Source organism: Pleurodeles waltl, chromosome 1_2 (genome assembly GCF_031143425.1).
Source record: "Pleurodeles waltl isolate 20211129_DDA chromosome 1_2, aPleWal1.hap1.20221129, whole genome shotgun sequence".
Taxonomy (NCBI): Eukaryota; Metazoa; Chordata; class Amphibia; order Caudata; family Salamandridae; genus Pleurodeles; species Pleurodeles waltl.
This window is the reverse complement of record NC_090437.1, coordinates 468,484,707-468,507,721: the sequence shown is the minus strand read 5'-3', so window position 1 is coordinate 468,507,721 and position 23,015 is coordinate 468,484,707. Positions and strand designations below refer to the sequence as shown.

Below are 23,015 nucleotides of genomic sequence, written 5' to 3'. Positions count from 1 at the left end.
TAAAATTAAGCATACTGAAAAAAGACACAATGCATTAAATGTTTTTATTTAACGTCTTCCTTGTTTTCATGCCTTTCTTAACTTTTAAGATGTGTTCTTTATTTAAAGATATGTGGTTACCGCTATTTTGATATGTGTGATGTGTTATTGTCACCCTTGTCCAAAATCTGGCAGCACATCTCCGATGAGACCAGCTAATGTTTCTTGAATATGCAGTGTTGTTTGATGACTTGCTCCTGAATGATCTTAATTTATGGTGTCTTCTGTATGACTAGGTGGTGGTGCTTTGGTTCTTGCACAGGAGCAGGATCAAAGAGGCGAAGGTTTCAACCCAGCAGAATCCTTTGTGGGTTCCATCAGCCAGGTTAATGTTTGGGACCATGTCTTGTTGTCACAGGAGGTGAGCAATAAATGTAAGGTGAAAGATTATGTGACAAGCTACTGCAGGCATTATTAATTGTACATTTTCATAAATGGCCTAATGTGCTGAGATACACAGCTCACGGATCCGCAATTACCATCATTTGTCAACAGGCTTTTACCGTGTTATATTTGATTACACTAACAGAGATTTGTATAGCACTATATTACTATTAGATTGGCCTCGCAGAGCTATCATTCAATCAATCAAACAGAAGCATTTATAACACGTGGTTCTTCACCCCAGATTGTATCTGGGCGCTAAGGTCTTATTGGTCTCAGTAAAAAAAACTTGAGTGCCCTCCTGAATTCCTCCAGTGAGGGCGATGTTCACAGGCGGCGAGGTAGGAGAAGGAACAACCTCCACTGTGGCTTTGCCGAATGCGGAGTGTGTGTGCGATGGCAAGGAAGGTGGAGTGCAGGTGTCTAGTAGGTTGCTGGAAGTTCAGGCGGTAGTTGATGTATGCTGGTCCCTGGTCATGTAGGGTCTTGTAGGTGTGTGTCAGCAACTTGACCTGGCATCTCTTCTGGATGGGGAGCCAGTGGAGTCTCCTGAGATCGGGGAGGGAGGTTGACAAAAGTTGAGGAAGTTGAGGATGAGTTTGGCCACTGCCTTCTCCATGGTGTGGATTCACATAAACTATTTTACTAACAAAACTTTCATCACTATGAAGGTTTGTGACCTAATGTATTACACACTGACAATCACCACTATGAAGTTATGGTTCTCATGCCCTATCCTTGAAAAGTTTTTTTTTTTTTATTTGCTTATTACCTTTGACCATGTGGAGGGATTTGCACCAACATTCGTGGTCGCTTGGTATAGTCATTTAAGATCCAGCATGACAATTTTCATTAACATCTATGCAAGGGAAAAAGTTAAAGGCCAGTCAAGAAGATTTTTTTTTTTCTATTTTTGTTCACTAGAATTTTTTTGTGTGTCTACAGCAGAAACCACTGAACTAATTTGCTCCAAACGTGACAGGAAAGTAAAAACGTACACAGAAAGTATGATTTCATTGGTTTGATGTAAATGCGTGGCCTTAAAGGCTAACACATATATATAACTGGATTCAAAATTATGATTTAGAAAATTGTGAATATTGTCAAAGACATTTTCGGGTTTTCTCTCAGATTTGTCTGTCTGAGGAAGGGATTTATGTTGTTTAGCCATCCTGAAATTCATATTTTTTTAAAACATTTTTAGTGGAAAAAAAAACTGCAGCCGTGGGGGCACCAAGAAATGTTCCTTCCCCCAGGCGAGTGGTGAGTGATAGCACCCTGAGGCATAGATATATGTAAGTCAAAAGGGAAAAGAGGCTACCTAGGTCCAACATGAAGTAAAAAGGTGGGTACTTTTGCCAGGTTTGAATTGGCAGTGATGACTGCACACACAGACATGGCAGGTCTGCAACATGTTTACAGGACTATGTATGTGGTCGGCACAATCAGTGCTGCAGGCCCAATACTGGCATTTGATTTAAAGGCCCAGGGCACTTCTAGTGCACTTTACTAGGGAAGTACTGGTATATCAGATATGCCAATCATGGATAACCCAATCACCAATACAATGTACATAGGGAGAACTTACACTTTAGCACTGATCAGCAGTGGTAAAGTGCGCAGAGACAATAAACCAGCAAAAATAAATCAGAAAACCAGGAGGAAGAAGGCAAGAAATTTGGGGACAACCCTGCAAAAAGGGCCATTTCCAACACTAAGTAACAAGGAGGTTAGCCATTTTGTAGTCCCTGCTTCATCATTTGCACCATGTGCTTGAACAGTGGACCATAAAAGAACAGTGGCAGCAGTAGCCTGAGCAGTTATCAGTGCTGACACACTTAGATGTGGGACTGCAGGAGCCAGTTTGAAAATGTGTTAGTTGGGTGCAGCATGATCAGCCCAAGAGCTGAGGAGGGCAGAGTTTGATACAGAGCAGAGAAGCTTAAGAGCTTTATCTGAATTAATTTATGTATGTGCTCACAACAAACACTATTGCTTTCTGCAAGCTATTTCTGGTGTCAAGGACTGCCATATGTGAATTGGAGGCCCCATCAGAAGGGTTTTATTTCTGGCACTATTGTGTCCTTTCAGGGCATAATAGTGGGAATGTCATAATAATGGTCATCCTTGACTATTTTGAGCATTCTTGGTCTAGCTGTTGCATACTGGCAGCCATCACTGACATATTAAGATCCTGACAGGCCTACTTTTAGCCATCTCTGACATAAAGGTGGCCCACCTGTGCATAATAATGGCAATGACTGATAAATGGTTGTCACCATTGGCCCTTATGATGTTGGGCATTATTGAGATAATACAGGCATCCATATTGCTATGGTGAATATTTATAATGATCGTACTACCTGGGAATTCGAAGAAGACTGACAAAGGAACATCTGTCCATCTTACGGCAGGAAGTGCACACCCTTTTGACAAAGAGGCTCTCCAGAGTGCGCCTCAGCCAGATGTGGTTGTGGCTGTTATCCCTGCTACTTTCTGATGCCAAAGAAGGGTGGAGGCCTTTATCCTATTTTAGACTTGCACCCACTCAACGCTTTCTTTCGGAAGGACAAATTCAAAATGCTCACCTTGGCCCACGTCCTGTCTGCCCTCAACCGTGGAGACTTGATGATGGTGTTGAACTGGTGCTACATACAGTTCCTTGTGGGACAGGAACATTTTCAATTCTCTGTGCTCCCCGTTGGTCTCACCAGTGCCCCTTGTGTGTTCATGAAAGTGATGGTGGCAGCACATCTTCAGAGGCCAGGGGTACTAGTCTTCCCCACCATGATGGCTTGCTGTTGACATCAGGCTCACCCAAGTATTCCTCAGCCACCTCTCGACTATGGCAAATCACCTGCCATCTTTGAAGTTCACTATCAATGTGCTGACATCACACCGACTCCTTCTCAGATGGTCCCCTTTATTGGACCCTTTCTGGACATGATTCAGTTTTGTGGCTTTCTCCCAGGAAGGAGGTTCCAAGACATTCAGGCTGTAATCTCAATCATTCAGCCTCTGCCATGGTTTTCAGTCAGGTTGAATCTCAGATTGCTGGACCTGATGGCCTCCTGTATTGTGCTGGTTAAGCACACCAGGTGGCAATGCAGACTCTGCAGTGTAATCTGAAGTCTCAGTGGTCCCAGCATCAAGAAAACCTCTCTAACCATGTCCAGCCAGTGGTAACCAATGCATCACCTATAGGTAAGGTCATCCACCTGAGAGAGGTAGAGATCAGAGTCCAGTACAGTCCTTACTCCATAATAACCTTCTGGAGGTGAGGTCCATCACTTGGCATTGAAAGCCTACCTTCCATCCATCAAGGGGAGGTATTGTAGATACTTACAGACAACAGCATCATAATGTGCTGTCAAAAAGGGGGCTGGGGTCATGAACTTTGTTCTAGGAGGCCTTGATCTCTAAAAATGGCTGCCTTGAACCTCTGGAAATGACTGGATCACCAAAGAATCTTCCTGGTGGTGAACCACCTTGCAGGATCATTATATGCCAGGGCAGATAAGCTGAGCTGTCAGTGCCTACCAGACCATAAGTGGCTGTTGCACCCAGGGGTGGCGCAAGTTCTTTTCTGTTAATTGGGAGAGCCTTTGCTTGGTTAATTCGCCACTACCAAAAGTGCGCAATCTCAACAGTTCTGTGCATTGGAGTTTCCAAGGAATCTCTCACTAAGAGAAGCGTTCGGCCTAGGATGGAGCTACTGACTACTGTATGCCCTCCTGCCAACACCTCTTCTACCCCCGTGTCCTGAAGAATATCAGGACTGACCCGGCCAAAGTCATCCTAGTCACCCCAAATTGAGTATGGAGAATATGATATCTGCAGCTGCTGGCAATGAGTATTTATCCTCCAACCAGGCTGCACCTCTGGCACAACCTACTGTCACAGCAACAGGGTACGGTCCAGCACCCGGGCCTCACAATCTCCATCTCAATGCTTGGAGATTGAGCGATGACAGCTCAACACCTTCGACCTTGATATCATCTTGACAGTTAGGCATCCCTTGATGAAGACAGAATGCATCTCTCATTGGGACAGATTGGTGGCTTAATGCGGCACATGCCAGATCGATCCCTTCCATACTAAGTTAACTGCCATTTTGTTGTTTGTTTTTGCCCTTGTCCGGCAAGGTTTTGCTCAGGGCAAAGCTGAAGGGTACCTTTCAGTTCTTCCAGCCTTTTTACGGCTGCCAGATCAGCCCTTGTTTTTTTACATTTACTGTTCCAATGCTTATTTTGAAAGGACTACAATATCTGTTTCCTCTCTTTCCCTTTGTCATGCCACATGGAACATTATTTGGTTCTCACATATTTGATGTGCAATCCCTTTGAGATACTTCACAGCTTCCCTCTGCAGTTTCTTACCCTCAAGGTAGCGTTTCTTGTTGCTTTAACATTGGCACGATGAGTGAGTGAGCTTCAAGTCCTTTGTCAATATGCAGTACACCGTCTTCTTCACAAACAAACAGGTTCTGCGGAAATGTGCATCCTTCTTGCCGTAAGTCATAACGCCATTCTAAGTCAATCAAAATATTACATTGCCAGTGGTTTTTTTTCAGTCTCACACCTAAAGGAGGAAAAGAGAATCCATCACTGGGACCCCAAAGGAGCACTGCGCTTTTACAGCGATTGTACTGGAGAACATTCTGTGGAAGATCTGCTCTTTGTGGGTTTCATTTAAGTGAAAAAATACAAGGACATGCAGAAAAGGACCCTCTCCTGCTTTAATGTGTTCTTCATTAAGATCTGCAACACACTGACCAAAAAGGATTCCAATAGGACCAAAACTACTACCACTGCTTTGGCATGCAGAGTTCCTGTCTTGGACATCTACTAGGGAAGTATGTAGATGTCAGAAAGCACATATGGTCACAAAGCACTACAGCCTGGGCAGCAAGCTTTGGTAAGAGAGGCATTTTGTTTGCTCTGTTATGAGACCTTTTGGTTTGAGTTCATTCACAGTCCAACTTCCAAGTAGGTACTGCTTTAGTATCTATTCAAAAGATGAGGATTTTGGTGTTAGAAGTCTCTATCAGAAGAACATGTTACTTACTTTGATAATGCTCTTTCTGGTAGAGACTCTTTCTAAATGCAGATTCCTCATCAGCTCGCCTTCCCCCTGTTTTGTGAATTAGACTTCATCCATTAATAAGATCCCAAGTTTAGCAATCTGCACACTCGTCAAAGCCAATTTGCTGTTAGTGCTCTGCGTTCGGGCGTATGAACAGCCTGAAAAGAAACTGATGTTAGCACCAAGGAGTGGAGCATGTATAAGCCCACACATCATTTCTGAGGTGGAACACTGTGAGTGTTGAGCAGCATGGTGCCACCTACTGGTATGCAGAGGTATTGCTGAAAAGTTTTTGAATCTAGTCTGACACATGGGAAATATTCAAAAGGTGGAGAATCTGAGGTTAGATAGAGTCTCTACCAGAAAGAGCACTACCAAAGTTGAATAACTTGTTCAACAGTGTCATATATTACTGAATAACAATGTTCGCTATTTATTCTTTTCAGTCAACTTGCTTAGAGCTACTGCTCATTAATTTGCATGAAAAAAGTACCTACAGATTATTTATATTCATGCCAGCTTATGTAGAGATCTATAAGCTGAGATGGTCACAGCCTGTGATATCATCTACAAATTGTCCTCCTTGCCAACTTTACAGGGATTTCCCACCTGGATACCATTAGCTGTCACAAAACACACCATTGCCAATAACTGTCACAGTGTCCTTTCCTCGGGCTCTCTATGCTGCTGAACAAAAGGCCCACCTTCCGGCATCACCAACTCAGAAAGCTATTATAGCACAGAGTTATGAGGATGCCAGTCGGGGGAAGGGAATTAGGGTAGGGAACAGCAGGTAGAGAGATCTGAAAAGAAAAGGTTAGAACATAAAATTTGCATTTACTCATTCATAGAAATATAACTCATCAAAAGACTCTTGACTAAATACATCTCCGATATCAGATGGAGACCCCTTTTGGAATGAGGGCAAAGCCCCTTCTTTAAATCATGGAACAAGAATAAACTATGACTTCAGAACCAAGAGATGGCAAGAGCTTTGGACTATGATCATCATGGAACAAGAATAAACTATGACCTCAGAACCAAGAGATGGCAAGAGCTTTGGACTATGATTATCCTCAGAATATCAATCCTGTAACATCTATGCATTCATAGCATAAACCTTTGATCATGACCTAGAAAATCTCAAATAATTAAATATGCTTTTCACATATTGGGGGTGATTCTTACCGCCGCCCGCCAAAGTAACCCTGTCAGAACACCGCACCGCGGTCGAAAGACCGCGGCGGTGATTCTGAGATTTGCCCTGGGCTGGCGGGTGGCCGCCAAAAGGCCGCCCGCCAGCCCAGGGCAAATCGACCTTCCCACGAGGACGCCGGCTCCGAATGGAGCCGGCGTAGTGGGAAGGTGCGACGGGTGCAGTTGCACCCGTCGCGTATTTCAGTGTCTGCAAAGCAGACACTGAAATACTCTGTGGGGCCCTCTTACGGGGGCCCCTGCAGTGCCCATGCCATTGGCATGGGCACTGCAGGGGCCCTCTTACGGGGGCCCCACGGCACCCCCTACCGCCATCCTGTTCATGGCAGGTTTCCCGCCATGAACAGGATGGCGGTAGGGGGTGTCTGAATCCCCATGGCGGCGGAGCGCGCTCCGCCGCCATGGAGGATTCACTAGGGCAGCGGTAAACCGCCGCGGTCAGAATGCCCTTGGGAGCACCGCCAGCCTGTCCAGAATGACCCCCATTATGTTTTCCAAAAAACAATGAAAACTATGATTTGCTTATCTCCAAAAATACTTTCACATTCATAACTATAAAGGCCGAAAAGTTTATACTCATTGAACTTGAAGCGCTTTACTTATAATACCAGGAAGCGCTTTTACTTGTCTTGCCTGAAGCACTATGCTCGTTATGCTAAGGGGGCAATTTACTCATGTGGCCTGAATCACTTTGATTGTTGTGCCAAGAGCCATTTACTCCTGTGGATTGAAGCGCTTTGATTGCCCTGCCAAGAACGCTTTACATCTGTGGACTGTAGCACTTGAATTGCCGTGCCAAGAGCGCTTTACATCTGTGGACTGAAGCGTTTGAATTGCCGTGCCAAGAGCGCTTTACATCTGTGGACTGAAGCGCTTGAATTGTCGTGCCAAGAGCGCTTTACACCTGTGGACTGAAGTGCTTGAATTGCCGTGCCAAGAGCGCTTTACACCTGTGGACTGAAGCGCTTGAATTGCCGTGCCTAGAGCACTTTACATCTGTGAACTGAAGCACTTGAGTTGTCGAGCAAAGAGCGCTTTACACCTGCGCTCTGAAACGCCAACGCCACGGTCGTCACGCCAAGGTCGCTGTACTCTGGAAACTGAAAACGCTTTGCTCGTTGTGCTAAGGGGCGCTTTACTTCTGGAAGTAATGACTTCCTTCAAAATTGAAGTCATCAAGGCCTTACCGCTACGAGTACGACCTACTCATTTTTTAATTCACCATGGAAACAAGGATACTTCGATTGGATGCCACTCTGCCATGCAGGAACCCTGCTCTTCTTCAGAGAATCCCCCACGAGGTCTGACTGCATCGAAGTCTTCAAAATAGTGAGCAACGTGCTTGGATGTGGCTGGGCTTCATAGGCCTGCCACACCCCAAGATGGCTGCTGCCTCTAAAAACATGGGAAGTGTAGTCCCTTCATGGAATAGCACTGATAAGTGCATCTTGTCCACCAATGTCCTGAACCTGCAGCTCTATGAGCTTTGCCACAGGGCAGACGATGCTGATGGCCACCTTTGGAGCAAGAGGGGACGACAAGTGGTGCACAGAAAGCCCCGCAGAGCCGCGCAGTGGAGTTTCGGGCGGGACCTGGACCACGCATGGCCTTATTCCTGACACCCACTCATGCCGTGAAACATAATAACTACTGTGAGCAACCTGAACGTTGTATAGTGTGAAAACCATCAAGATAGTCCCTTTGAATATTTATTGTTTGTCTTCTTTATATGAATTTAGTGGTCACTCAAAAGTGATTTTAAATGCTCCCCGTAACTTTCAAACCCATAACCACATACCCAAAGCTGCCAGTGACCATACAGTAGTAAGTGAGATGCTGTTGCATATGCTGATCTTGCTGACAACTGCTGCAACCCTCTTTATTTATTTGCTAGTAGGTCTCACAACTAAAACACTACACCTGAACATGCTTCTAAATTCCTCTAATAGTCTCATATAAGTTCCTATCCATAGTGTGGCTCTATGCCAATGTTTACACCTACTTCCACATTCCATTTTTTTCTTTCTTGTCATGACATGCCAGGTAGATCATGTTGGTTTCCCTCAGCCACACATGTTTCTCTTCTTCCACACATCTATCAACCATTTCTCACTTTGAAAATGAATGGAATGCAACTTATTCAGGGCCTGCTCCTTATCAATAGTGAGCTTACCATCTGCAATTCATCCCGCCTCTACCGTTGCTACAGTAAAAAAGGGAAACTGTGTTAGCAGTGTGGCAGGTAGATCAAGCTGGTACCTTCTATTTAAAAAAGCATGCTAAGAAGAGAAAAATTGTACGGGCTTTCACATCGAAGTGGGTGATAAAATGCAAGCATTGATTTATTTCTGGCCTGCAACCCACACAGATTTCTTCCAACTCCAGCCTGTTGGCTTTCTTTAGAAACTGTTGACAATCCTGTCACCATTCCACTCTTAATTCATACACAGCTACATGAGGTCTAGAACTATTGTCATGAATGCAATAATTTGAAGCACAAATATGCCTGTTTTTGGAATAAAGCAATCACCCAACTCACTGCTTATTTGGGTTGCAATGAAGTTGACATTTTACAAAATTATCTCTCCAAGGTATCCTGGAAAATCTGAATTTACATTGTTGTAACAAATAATTTACAATTCCTTCATCCTGTCCACTGCTCATTTAAAATTTGATGAAGCCCTAGGGAGAACAAACCAGTATAGGATTTAGTACCTTCTGATGAGCAAATACATCTTGGTGAAAAATCGGTCCATAGTGTATAACTTTAATAGATTTATTTCAAGGATGCATCTGACAATGTAAACAGGGACACATTGCTGGCTACTGTGGCAGGTATGACAGTCTAAACTAGATATGATCTGCCCTGAATGGAATGCCTAATTAAAACAATCCCACAAGGCACATAGGTTTTAAAAGACCCCAAACCTCTTGGTTGATTCCACCTCCCTTCTTTGACAACACCTACTTCTAACACATGTCAGATACTTTCATAGCTATTTCAGTTTTTGGTTTGTGGTCCTGGCAGTAACTAGCATGAATGGATACCAGGAGCTGCAGAAAATTGATGCAAGAGTACTCTTTAGTCCCTGCCCTACCAAATTTCTTGAATTTGGTTTGCAAAGCATGGGGGGAGATAGGAAATGCAAAGGCTCCCTCACCCTCTTTCAACATTTCTCTGTATCTGCAGACAAGCAGCAGTGATAGCCATGGGTGGAGGGAGAAGGAAGGATCAGCTCTTTTCTCTCAACAATAGACATTCCCTCTCTCACTCCCCTAGACAATTGCATGCATCCTGAAGACAGGCAGAGGAGTGGGAGTCAGAGGCTATGGATTATGATATTCTTAATCCATGTTGATGGCAGCAGATCTATTCCAGTGTTTACATCCCATTGACACACCAATATTTTAATAGAATTCAGACATTGAGGACCTGCATATTATTAAGTCCATAACATCAATGGACAAAGAGTATGTTTTATTTTTAAAACAAAAATGTATTCATTCTTTATAAAGAAGGACATTGGATAGGTACGAATAGTATAAAAGAACCTCAAAGGTTTGGGTGAAAAGATTTTGAGGAGTGAAAATGCAAATGGTGCTATTTCTTTATTACATGAAGAAGGTGTATCATAGAAAAGAGTGTGAAGGTAGAAAGGCCTGAGTTTCATAAGGCTGTGATAGTCAACTTTGGTGGGCCTTAAGTCTGAGGAGTTGGGTTTTCAAGATAAACTTGAATGGCCTGATGTTTATGGCTGTACGTAGCTTCTCCCAGAAATTGGATTCCAATCAAAGATTCCCAAGATGCTGGAAAAGTGGAATGTGTGGGGCATTGGGCACATGGTGTTTTAGAGCAGTTAGGATACAGTAATTGGCATAGTGAAAATTCCATCAAGTGATGACTTACAAATCTTCTGACAGAGATATGTTCAGGGGTGCCATCCATAGTCTTGGGGGCCACATCAGTAACTTGTTGAAGTCCAAAAAGTCTTGCATCAGGAACTGGTTGTGTGTACCCAAGTAGCAGATAGACAGTATCAGTGGCAATGCTCCTGACTTTGTCAAGCTGTTAAGAGGAGTCCTGATGTTGGCTTAGAAAGAGATTGGTCTCTACCCTGTGTCAAACGAAAAGGGCAGGAAAGCACTGTATCTATGAGATACAGCTCATTTCTGTCCTTTCCCCCTGTGCGGGCACACAATTGACTGCCATGAGTCAACACAGGCACCCTTGCACAATGGTGCAAGGGTGTTTGTGTTGTAGGAATGATTGTTCACTGGAGGTGAGCACAAAACTGGAGAAATAACAATATGTTAGGTGGCATGTGTAGCTGCAGATACACATGCTTTGCATAGTCCGCCGTCTGGTGTTGGGTCGGAGTGTTACAAGTTGTTTTTCTTCGAAGAAGTCTTTTTGAGTCACGAGACCGAGGGACTCCTCCTCCTTTGGTTCCATTGCGCATGGGCGTCGACTCCATCTTAGATTGTTTTTTTTCCGCCATCGGGTTCGGACGTGTTCCTTTTCGCTCCGTGTTTCGGGTCGGAAAGATAGTCAGAATCAACGGAAAATTTGTCGGTATTGTTTCGTTCGGTATCGAGTTAGATTAGAGTCGACACCGAATCCAGAAGAGCTCCGGTAGCCCTTCGGGGTAATTTCGATCCCCCGTCGGGGCCTGGTCGGCCCGACCGCGTGCAACATCGAGACTGATGGAACGGACCCCGTTCCGATTCTGTCCTAAATGCCACAGTAAATACCCCTATACAGACCAACATTTGGTCTGTAACTTGTGCCTGTCACCCGAGCACAAAGAAGAGTCGTGTGAGGCCTGTCGAGCGTTTCGGTCGAGAAAAACGCTCCGAGACCGAAGAGCCAGAAGGTTACAGATGGCGTCCACGCCGACAGGACAACGAAGGTTCGAGGAAGAGGGAGAAGAAGAAGCATTCTCCATTCACGAATCAGACTCTGAAGAATTCGACGTCGAGGAAACCGTGAGTAAGACTTCGAAACAAACATCACAGGGAAAAACAGACAAAGCCCAGGGGACGCCACTGCCAACAGGCCATGGCTCAACCCATAAAGTAGGTGACCGTCCATCGGCACTGAAGAAGGGCGAGACGGTGCCGAGATCGTCCGACTCAGGTCGAGACACAGGCACGCAGCAATCTCGGGACCGAGAAAGTGCCGCAGAAAAGGGTCGACACCGAGATAGCGGCACCGAAGCTGCTCGGCACAGAGACAGCGGCACCGAAGCTGCTCGGCACAGAGATAGCGGCACCGAAGATGGTCGACACCGAGAGGTTGCGACGCCGAAAAAGAAAAAATTCTCGTCGGAGCCGGAAATAACAAAAGGCACGGTTTCGGTGCCAAAACGCCCAGCAACCGAACCGAAAGCCAGTTCCTATTCAGAGGAACAATCACTGTCCTCCCAACTACAAAAACACCGATTTGAGGAGGAACTAAAAGAAACAGACGTAGATCACACGTGAAAGCGGATCTTTATACAAAGTGGGACAGGGAAGATCAGCACACTTCCCCCAATCAGAAGGAAAAGAAAACTAGAGTTCCAAAGCCAGGACAAGACACCACAAGCAAAAGTGGTAAAGAAGGTAACTCCACCACCCTCTCCACCACCGACAACTCATATATCACCAGCACAGACTCCGCCACAATCACCAGCTCATACCACCATGAGCCAAGATGATCAGGACGCATGGGATCTCTATGACGCTCCAGTATCAGACAATAGCCCTGAGTCGTACCCCACTAAGCCCTCACCGCCTGAGGACAGTACGGCATATGCACAGGTGGTAGCTAGGGCAGCAGAGTTTCATAATGTATCACTGCACTCAGAGCCTATCGAGGATGACTTCCTCTTTAACACCCTGTCATCCACCGATAGCAATTATCAAAGCCTTCCTATGCTCCAGGGGATGCTAAGGCACGCTAAACAAATTTTTAAAGAGCCAGTGAAAAGCAGAGCAATAACTCCAAGGGTGGAGAAGAAATACAAGGCACCGCCCACAGACCCTGCTTTTATTACATCACAACTGACACCAGATTCAGTTGTCGTAGGAGCAGCTCGTAAAAGAGCCAACTCACACACATCAGGCGACGCACCACCTCCTGACAAGGAGAGCCGCAAGTTTGATGCAGCGGGGAAAAGGGCTGCAGCACAAGCTGCAAATCAATGGCGCATCGCCAACTCGCAGGCACTCCTAGCGCGATATGACAGAGCCCATTGGGACGAGATGCAGCATCTCATCGAGCACCTCCCCAAAGAATTCCCGAAACGGGCAAAACAAGTGGTTGAAGAGGGACAGAACATTTCAAACAACCAAATCCGTTCTTCTATGGATGCAGCAGATACAGCTGCAAGAACAATAAATACTGCTGTAACAATAAGGAGGCACGCATGGCTGCGCACATCCGGCTTCAAACCCGAGATACAGCAGGCAGTGCTTAATATGCCGTTCAATGAACAACAATTGTTTGGCCCAGAAGTGGACACTGCAATTGAAAAATTAAAGAAGGACACTGATACAGCTAAAGCCATGGGCGCACTCTATTCCCCGCAGGGCAGAGGCACATTTGGCACAGTTCGTAAAACCACTTTCAGAGGAGGGTTTCGAGGCCAAGCCACACAAGCCAGCACCTCACAAACAACACCGCCTACCTACCAGGGACAATACCAAAGGGGAGGCTTTCGAGGCCAATACAAAGGGGGCCAATTCCCAAGAAACCGGGGAAAATTTCAAGGTCCAAAAGCCCCTCAAAACAAGCAGTGACTCACAGGTCACTCAACCCCTTCACACAACACCAGTGGGGGGAAGACTAAGCCAGTTCTACAAATCTTGGGAGGAAATAACAACAGACACTTGGGTCTTAGCAATTATCCAACATGGCTATTGCATAGAATTTCTCCAACACCCTCCAAACGTCCCACCGAAAACACACAATATGTCAAAACAGCATTTAAACCTTCTAGGACTAGAAGTTCAGGCATTACTGCAAAAAGACGCAATAGAATTAGTACCAGGTCCACAAAAGAACACAGGAGTTTACTCACTGTACTTTCTAATACCCAAAAAAGACAAAACTCTAAGACCAATATTAGATCTCAGAACACTAAACACTACATCAAATCAGACCACTTTCACATGGTAACATTACAAGACGTAATCCCACTGCTGAAACAGCAAGACTACATGACAACATTAGATCTAAAAGATGCGTATTTCCATATACCGATACATCCCTTGCACAGGAAATACCTAAGGTTCGTATTCAAAGGAATACACTACCAATTCAAAGCGTTGCCATTCGGAATAACAACAGCGCCAAGAGTCTTTACAAAGTGTCTAGCGGTAGTAGCTGCACACATCAGGAGGCAGCAAATACACGTGTTCCCGTACCTAGACGATTGGCTAATCAAGACCAACTCGCTAACAAAGTGTTCACACCACACAGATTATGTTATACAAACCCTTTACAAGCTGGGTTTCTCCATCAACTATGCAAAGTCACACCTTGTGCCGTGTCAAACACAGCAATACTTAGGAGCGACAATCAACACAACAAAAGGGATAGCCACTCCAAGTCCACAAAGGGTAAAAAACTTTCACAAGGTGATACAAGCCATGTATCCAAATCAAAAGATACATGCAAAAATGGTATTAAAACTCCTAGGCATGATGTCCTCATGCATAGCCATTGTCCCAAACGCAAGATTGCACATGCGGCCCTTACAACAGTGCCTAGCATCACAATGGTCACATGCACAGGGTCAACTTCTAGATCTGGTGTTGATAGACCGCCAAACATACATCTCGCTTCTATGGTGGAACAGTACAAATTTAAACAGAGGGCGGCCTTTCCAAGACCCAGTGCCTCAATATGTGATAACATCAGATGCTTCCATGACAGGGTGGGGAGCACACCTCAAGCAACACAGCATCCAAGGACAATGGGACGTACATCAAAGAAAGTTTCATATAAATCACCTAGAACTGTTAGCAGTATTTCTAGCATTGAAAGCATTCCAACCCATGATAACTCACAAATACATTCTTGTCAAAACAGACAACATGACTACAATGTATTATTTAAACAAACAAGGGGGGACACACTCGACACAGTTGTGTCTCCTAACACAAAAAATATGGCATTGGGCAATTCACAACCACATTCGACTACTAGCACAATTTATTCCAGGGATCCAGAATCAGCTAGCAGACAATCTCTCTCGGGATCACCAACAGGTCCACGAATGGGAAATTCACCCCCAAATCCTGAACAATTACTTCCAAATTTGGGGAACACCTCAAATAGATCTATTTGCAACAAAAGAAAACGCAAAATGCCAAAACTTCGCATCCAGGTACCCACACCGGCAATCCCAAGGCAATGCTCTATGGATGAATTGGCCAGGGATATTTGCGTACGCTTTTCCCCCTCTCCCTCTCCTTCCATATCTAGTAAACAGATTGAGTCAAAACAAACTCAAACTCATACTGATAGCACCAACATGGGCAAGACAACCTTGGTATACCACACTACTAGACCTGTCAGTAGTACCTCATGTCAAACTACCCAACAAGCCAGATCTGTTAACACAACACAAACAACAGATCAGGCATCCAAACCCTGCATCGCTGAATCTAGCGATTTGGCTCCTGAAATCCTAGAATTTGTACACTTAGAACTCACTCAAGAGTGTATGGAGGTCATAAAACAAGCCAGAAAACCTTCCACTAGACACTGCTATGCAAGTAAATGGAAAAGATTTGTTTGTTACTGTCATAATAATCAAATTCAACCATTGCATGCATCTCCAAAAGATGTAGTAGGGTATTTACTACATTTGCAAAAGTCAAATCTAGCTTTCTCTTCCATAAAAATTCATCTCGCAGCAATATCTGCATACCTACAAATTACTCATTCAACTTCCCTATTTAGAATACCTGTCATAAAAGCGTTTATGGAAGGACTAAAAAGAATTATACCACCAAGGACACCACCTGTTCCTTCATGGAACCTCAATATTGTCTTAACAAGACTCATGGGCCCACCTTTCGAACCCATGCATTCTTGCGAAATGCAATACCTAACGTGGAAAGTTGCATTTCTCGTTGCCATTACATCTCTAAGGAGAGTAAGTGAAATTCAGGCGTTTACTATACAAGAACCATTTATTCAAATACACAAAAATAAGGTAGTTCTAAGAACCAACCCAAAATTCTTACCAAAGGTTATCTCACCGTTCCACTTAAATCAAACAGTAGAGTTACCAGTGTTCTTCCCACAGCCAGACTCGATAGCTGAAAGAGCACTACATACATTAGACATCAAAAGAGCACTAATGTACTACATTGACAGAACAAAACTAATTAGGAAAACAAAACAACTATTTATTGCATTTCAAAAACCTCATACAGGAAATCCAATATCAAAGCAAGGTATAGCCAGGTGGATAGTTAGGTGCATCCAAACCTGCTATCTTAAAGCAAAAAGAGAGCTGCCTATTACACCAAAGGCACACTCAACCAGAAAGAAAGGTGCTACCATGGCCTTTCTAGGAAATATTCCAATGAACGAAATATGTAAGGCAGCAACATGGTCTACGCCTCACACATTTACTAAGCACTACTGTGTAGACGTGTTATCCGCACAACAAGCCACAGTAGGTCAAGCTGTACTAAGAACTTTATTTCAAACTATTTCCACTCCTACAAGCTGAACCACCGCTTTTGGGGAGATAACTGCTTACTAGTCTAGTAGCTACACATGCCACCGAACGGAAAATGTCACTTACCCAGTGTACATCTGTTCGTGGCATTAGTCGCTGCAGATTCACATGCGCCCACCCGCCTCCCCGGGAGCCTGTAGCCGTTTGGAAGTAATCTTCAACATTTGTACATTTGTAAATATATTATTTGAATCTTCATTTTGTACATACTTATTCATTCCATTGCATGGGCACTATTACTAGCATACACAACTCCTACCTCACCCTCTGCGGGGAAAACAATCTAAGATGGAGTTGACGCCCATGCGCAATGGAACCAAAGGAGGAGGAGTCCCTCGGTCTCGTGACTCGAAAAGACTTCTTCGAAGAAAAACAACTTGTAACACTCCGACCCAACACCAGACGGCGGACTATGCAAAGCATGTGAATCTGCAGCGACTAATGCCACGAACAGATGTACACTGGGTAAGTGACATTTTCCTTCTCCTCGTTGTGTCTCCTTTATGCTTCCCATGGAGAGGCATAGGCCTTTGACACATTCCCATGAAACAGTTCTGTGATGCAAATTGAGGTACTGCAGTGACTTGCGCTGTGTTGCCTCACTTCAAATCTACAAGGCCATGAAAAACCACGCAAAGCAGCCTTGTAGCAATGGGCCTGCAGCCTGCGCCACTGGTGCATCCCAAAAAGGGATGCTCAATCAGCGCAAGCCACTTGTATATAAGCCTCTCAGTTGTGCCTCTGAGCAGTGCACCGGTAAAGGAGTTGGTTGTTTGAAACAGGAAAATAAGAGTGATTCTCAGATATTTATCACTTATTACTTAACTGATGTGTCTGGAGATAGCGTCAGCAACAAGCTTAGGTGGAAGATTGCACTGATATTTCTGGTCAAAGGAGAGAATGTGGTAGTGTAAGGGGGTTCGGTATGTGATTTCCTATTTTCAGGATAAATGGATAGCTGGATGTAGGGATATCCAGCGCTGAATGGCTGTTAATTTGACATGTTCAACTGGCAATGTTAGGCCAAATATTTACATGGCTTCTACATAGATGTGATAGGAGCAGACATGGGATGATATGATTTCACTGACTATTGTAGAGAGAGTGAAGGAGTGGACCCAAGACCATGCATGGCACTGACAGACAAGGGAACCGGCTATAAGTGTGGGAAGCACATAGATACAGAGGAAATATAGTTCAAAGATAAGATGAGATCCTGTGAAGGGCCAAACATGTGATGCCCAGGACAACTACAGTTTTATATTTTAAATCAGTTGATGAAATGTGTATACCATTTATTATTTGCAAGTAAAAAAATTACCTAGCCCACATCTTTTCTTTTCAACATGTATGGTGATAAGCACTTTAGTACATGTATTTGTCTAGTAGTTTATTAGACCACCTGAATGCATTTTTATCAGAATATTGTAGTAACTGCATTTGCACGTTCATGTTGATTACATTATCTATGTGTTATTCCTACATTATAAGATCAATCAAATTGAGATTTAGTGTGTGTCAAAAACATTAATAAGAGAAGTCGGTGTTAGTCATGCTTGTGAGGATAAGAACCAAAGTTAGGCACAAAGTTTGACTGAAAAGAATGAATATTAGGTTGAAGTGCCTGTTTTAGCTTTACAATGATCTTAAATTTGGTACAATTAAATGCATTCTGTTTATATTACTGTTTTAGGTACTTTTACTTGCCACATCATGTCCAGAAAAACTAAAGAGAGGGAATGTGCTTGCATGGCCAGATTTCTTACCTGGGGTTGTTGGAAGAGTGAAGATTGATTCGAAGAGTATTTTCTGTGCAGGTTTGTCACTGTTTAATTCAAACATTGGTGTTAAGAAAAAATTGTGATTTTCTAACACACTGGTGAAATTCATGTTAAAAAAACTGTGCCATTATCAGACGTCCACACGGTTTACAAACATTGTTTTTGCCAGAATCAGATGTTGTGACTCTGATATAGGCATGCTAGCATGCCCGGTCCTTAGTAAGTAAACTTACAAGGGGACACACATAGGTGGATGAACCTTTTGATTTGCATGGAGTATCCTAGCCATGTAGTGACTAATGTCTACCAATAATCAATTATACAGATCAATAATCAATAAACAAATCATTAATCAACCATCAATAACATCTACATTTCATGAATGATCACAGCTCAATATACCTTTCAGCAATTTTATTTCCCTATTGGTTACAATACTTATTCATGAGATTAGTTCAAACTTTATTCGATCAACTCAATTAATCCATTAGTGATTACCAATAACATAATCTAATCAGAACTTGTGAAAAAATACATTCTAATGCTTCAGCATAAGACAGCAAAACTGAATATAACAACATTAGTAGCAGAGTTCAGCAATCAGTTCGTCAATCATTTGTCACTATATATGTCAACGTCTCACTTATAGGAAACCTTAACTATCCCCGATTAGCATCAGCATGTTGGCCTTCATGCAAAAAACAGTTTAGAACATGAATTTGGAAAAACATCTAGCTATGAGGAAAACTATTTAGACAGCGCAGTTGGTACCTAGAAAGAAAAAGCACAACAATTAATTCAGTCACATTGTCATAGCTACCTATCCACGGAATGGATCAGCAACAAAGTTAGTCTTCGTCTTCAGATCATCAGTTGATCAGCATCACATAAGGCTCTCAGGAGCTTGAGCCCAATGACAGAATCTCGTATCCCTTCTTCTCCGATATTTCATCAATTTTGGAATAAGGTCTGAGCATTTTTCCCTCCGTCACGACATTATATCAAAGTCACCAAAATTATCACCCAATTTCTAATTGTGCAATTATTCATCAGTTATGACTCTACCCAATAATCTTTATTTTCCAAATCTATTAATTCTAATATTATACTGCTCTCAGGATGTTGATTGGCTTACTGTACGATGTCCTCATCATAAGGCTCATCAGGTATCGAAAATGTTGCATCTTCTTCTCCAGTCAGTGTCTCTATTGTTCGAGTCCTGGGAAAGTACATCTTGCCTGCTTTACACAGTCCTTGTTACAAATTTTATTCCCTCATCTCCAGTTCGTCGGTTCATTGTAGAAAATTCTAGCCAAGCAGACTTTATTAACAGGGAGTAGTTCAGGGTCAGTTCAGCACGTTAGCTTCTCTACATTGCATGATTATTCTGCTTCTGCATGAGGCCTGGTAAAACTAGGCCACAACTTTGACTAAGTTAGCTCTACAATATAATGTAAAACATATGTTATACATCTCAATATGACATATTACTACATTATTACACATTTTCAACATTTTGCATAATTTTTAGTCATTTTTAATATAATTTGTGAATCTTGGTGACCACTCTCCGTGGGCACATTCTCAAACGTGCACATTAATTTGTCTAGGATAATTATTTCTACCATTTTTTTATTAATCAGAAATGCATAACACTCATTAATAATTTTGATTAGCATATCTGCTTCAGCAATCACATACACTGTTTTTTTCATTTGATCCATCTTACTGAAAATTACCGAAAAAAGAAATCAACGCCACAAGGATCAGTTAATTGAGGCATACACAGCCCTTGAAATGGTTAACTTCTACTAAGTGCTCAAAAAGACTTCAAATTTCAAATTTCAAAGTAGTGGGACGTAAAAGTTAGAGATGAATTTTACGCAGAGAGTGAATAAAGTGAGCAAGCCCATTTGACATAAGGAGGGTTCGAGGTGGGGCGGCTGTTTAAGTTACTGAGCTAGTATTCCATTTTCCTATTGCCAGTAAAGGAAAGAACTAATGCACAGCACCTTTAAGTATTTAAGATACCTTTATGGCCCAACTTCACAGCTTTGATTGCAAACTGTGGACCCCAAAACCTGATATCTGCAGGGATGACTTTGCCTTCCATCATTCAGAAGTTGATAAAAAAATCTGATGCACATCTGTGTTAAGTAGTAATCACTGAAACTCCAAGACATTTTTGAGAGTGTGAGCTACCAAACGGTTAGACATGTCAAATTATTAATTGTGTTTTTTCCTAATATTAACTGAGCTGTGTTCTTTCTTCTTGTGACATACTGTATTGTCAAGTTTACTATGAACACAACACTGTACCAGTAGACACTTCTCAGACTTGAGAAGTGCTTTGATTTTACATAATAAATATTGTAGCTCATTAAGGGAATGCCATTTCATCTTCCTCTCTGGTACAATGCGACCTTTCTTTTTCTCTTAGGACCAGTGTCAACTTTCTGACAACTTTAAGCCTTTCTTTTGCATTGCCTTTGCATTCTTTTCCTCTCACCACCATACAATTCAATGTAATTTGAAAATATTGTTACAACAGTCAACGTACGGTGCTGCAATCAGACCTTAACACTGCCGACCCAGAATAACAAATTAAAATTACCTAGTGAGCATTCTGAAATTAATAATTATCAGGCAGGAGCCGTAATGGATGGGTGACACACAGCGCCGCTGCTGAGTCCTAGCTGTAAATATATAATTAAAAAGCATGCATCTACTCAGTGGACCCCAGGACATTGTTACTTCAGGTAGATATTGCATATAAGCCAATCGTGAGTGTTGTGGAAAAGTATGAGGCATATAAGCAGCCGAACCTGCAGTTGGTTACTTACCATATACAGTAGGTGTTGTCATATATTGTTTTATGAGGCAGCACCAAACAACTTACAATTTTAAATAGTGACACTGAAATGAAACATCATTAGCCCCTTATATTAAAAAGGACAATTTCATATTTTTGGGTACGACCTGTTTCTAGCAAAACCTGCAGTGGCAAAGTTATGTAAATAAAAAATCCTCTTGTGGGCCAAATGTTCAGAGCAGGACCCTCTGCGATAAATATTTATTTCCCAAAGGCAGTTGTCTTTACTGCTCCTGAAGATAATCCCATTAGCCCAGCCCTCTCCAGTAAAGTCCCCTCCCCCACCAATCCCCTCCATCACTGTGTGTCGGAATTCTGTGGCTTCTTCTCACTGAGGTAGATGGATATGTGACGTACGTATTCTGCTGTAGTTAATCGAAAGAGTCTTCGTTCGTGGGCAGTTGTGAAACGAGGGTCACAAAAGTTTTATTCGCAGCAGTTTGGGTTTGCCGATGACGCATCTGTAGCTGCAGCCTGGACCAAACTTCCCTCATAAATGCGTAAGCGCCCACGCTTACATGCCTCTACGAACGTTTATGAAGCATTCCTATAACTGGTGCTGCGCAGTATGGCAAAAGAGGGTAAAAGACTGGAGGCAAATACTTTCTCCATTCTCCTCAGTCATAGATGCTGTACATAATGGCAAAAGAAGTGTACCCATTGCATCACACGGTTAATTACTGTGATAGGTTATGTGTGTGCTTTCATCTACCCCCGCATTGCCTTGATTGCATGCGTCCGTGCAAGGAAAGACTACCTTGCCTAGAACCAATCTAAACTTAGCTCTCATGCTTTTTCTAATTAAAGAGGTTGGAGAGCAAAGCAAGGATTGGCGTGGACAGGCGAAGTCAGCACTCCAAAGGAGAACAGTGGGCTGTGCTGTGTTCCCCCTGGGATCCTAACAGAGTGCTGGTTCAAATCCTGAATTGCCATGTTGTTTTGGCCACAGAGACCTGTCCAACCCAACATAAGCACTGAACTTCAGCTGATGGCTGCCTGTCACCATTGCCAATCACTTGGATTGGCCATCCCGTTGCACCATAAGTAAGGAGCAAGCAGCAGGGGGGGTGGGGTGGGGATGGGGGGGGGGGGGGACAGTCCTTGAACAGGATCAGAGTTGGAATGAGTCATGCTTAATTTTTACACTATGTACTGGCTCAGTGCCTCACACTGGGGGACGGCTACACCAAAAAGCCCTAGAGGAGAAACCACCTCTGTCAAAATGGGGTATTTGCTATTATTATTATTATTATTATTATTATTATTATTATTACTATTATTATTACTGCTATACTGGATCACTTCTGAGCATGGTGTGCTCTTTAGGTCTCACTTAATGAGCTATTGTTGCAATGTCTTTAACATGTACATAGCGTGGGCTTTGACTCCCGCCAGAGGCAGATGCCTCTTTCGCCTCATTTATTGGCTATTTGACTAATCATTCTGCCTTCAATGTGTACTTGAAAAGTACACTAAATCATCAAATACTAAATTATTTGTTTCATATATACATTTGGTGCAGAAAGAAATCCTTTTTTCTGTCTGTTTTTTCACTTCAGTAGGAAATAATTTTTCCCCTGGATCCACCTCAACCAGGTATTTTAGAAAAAGCAATCTGAACAGTTATATTTTAGTAATTGGGTTGGATGTGTGGCAGAATATCAAGAACAGCAGTATCGACAGACAAATGTTGTTTCAAATATTGTTTTAAAAAATGTGGTGTTTACATGTTTGCAATATAAGTACAAATATAATGTGTCAGAAATATCGCTATAGAGAATATTTTCAAAAAAAGAGTTTGGGTCTCATTAGGAGTTGGTGGTCGGACAAGCTGACCACCAGACTCGCGGTAAGGAGATAGCAGTGGAGCTTGGGTTCTCCGCTTCAGACCCATTA

The 23,015-nt window shown here is 43.0% G+C and overlaps 1 protein-coding gene across 2 annotated transcripts in view; it reads left to right on the top strand.

Moving 5' to 3' along the window:
- The window catches only part of SVEP1 (sushi, von Willebrand factor type A, EGF and pentraxin domain containing 1), an 881,565-nt gene that overhangs the window by 552,125 nt on the left and 306,425 nt on the right, over positions 1–23,015 (top strand). For both annotated transcript variants that reach the window (XM_069240886.1, XM_069240895.1), the window contains exons 28-29: positions 276–400; positions 18,160–18,283. In XM_069240886.1, the coding sequence (XP_069096987.1) occupies positions 276–400; positions 18,160–18,283 (249 nt within the window). The remainder of the gene's footprint in view (positions 1–275; positions 401–18,159; positions 18,284–23,015) is intronic.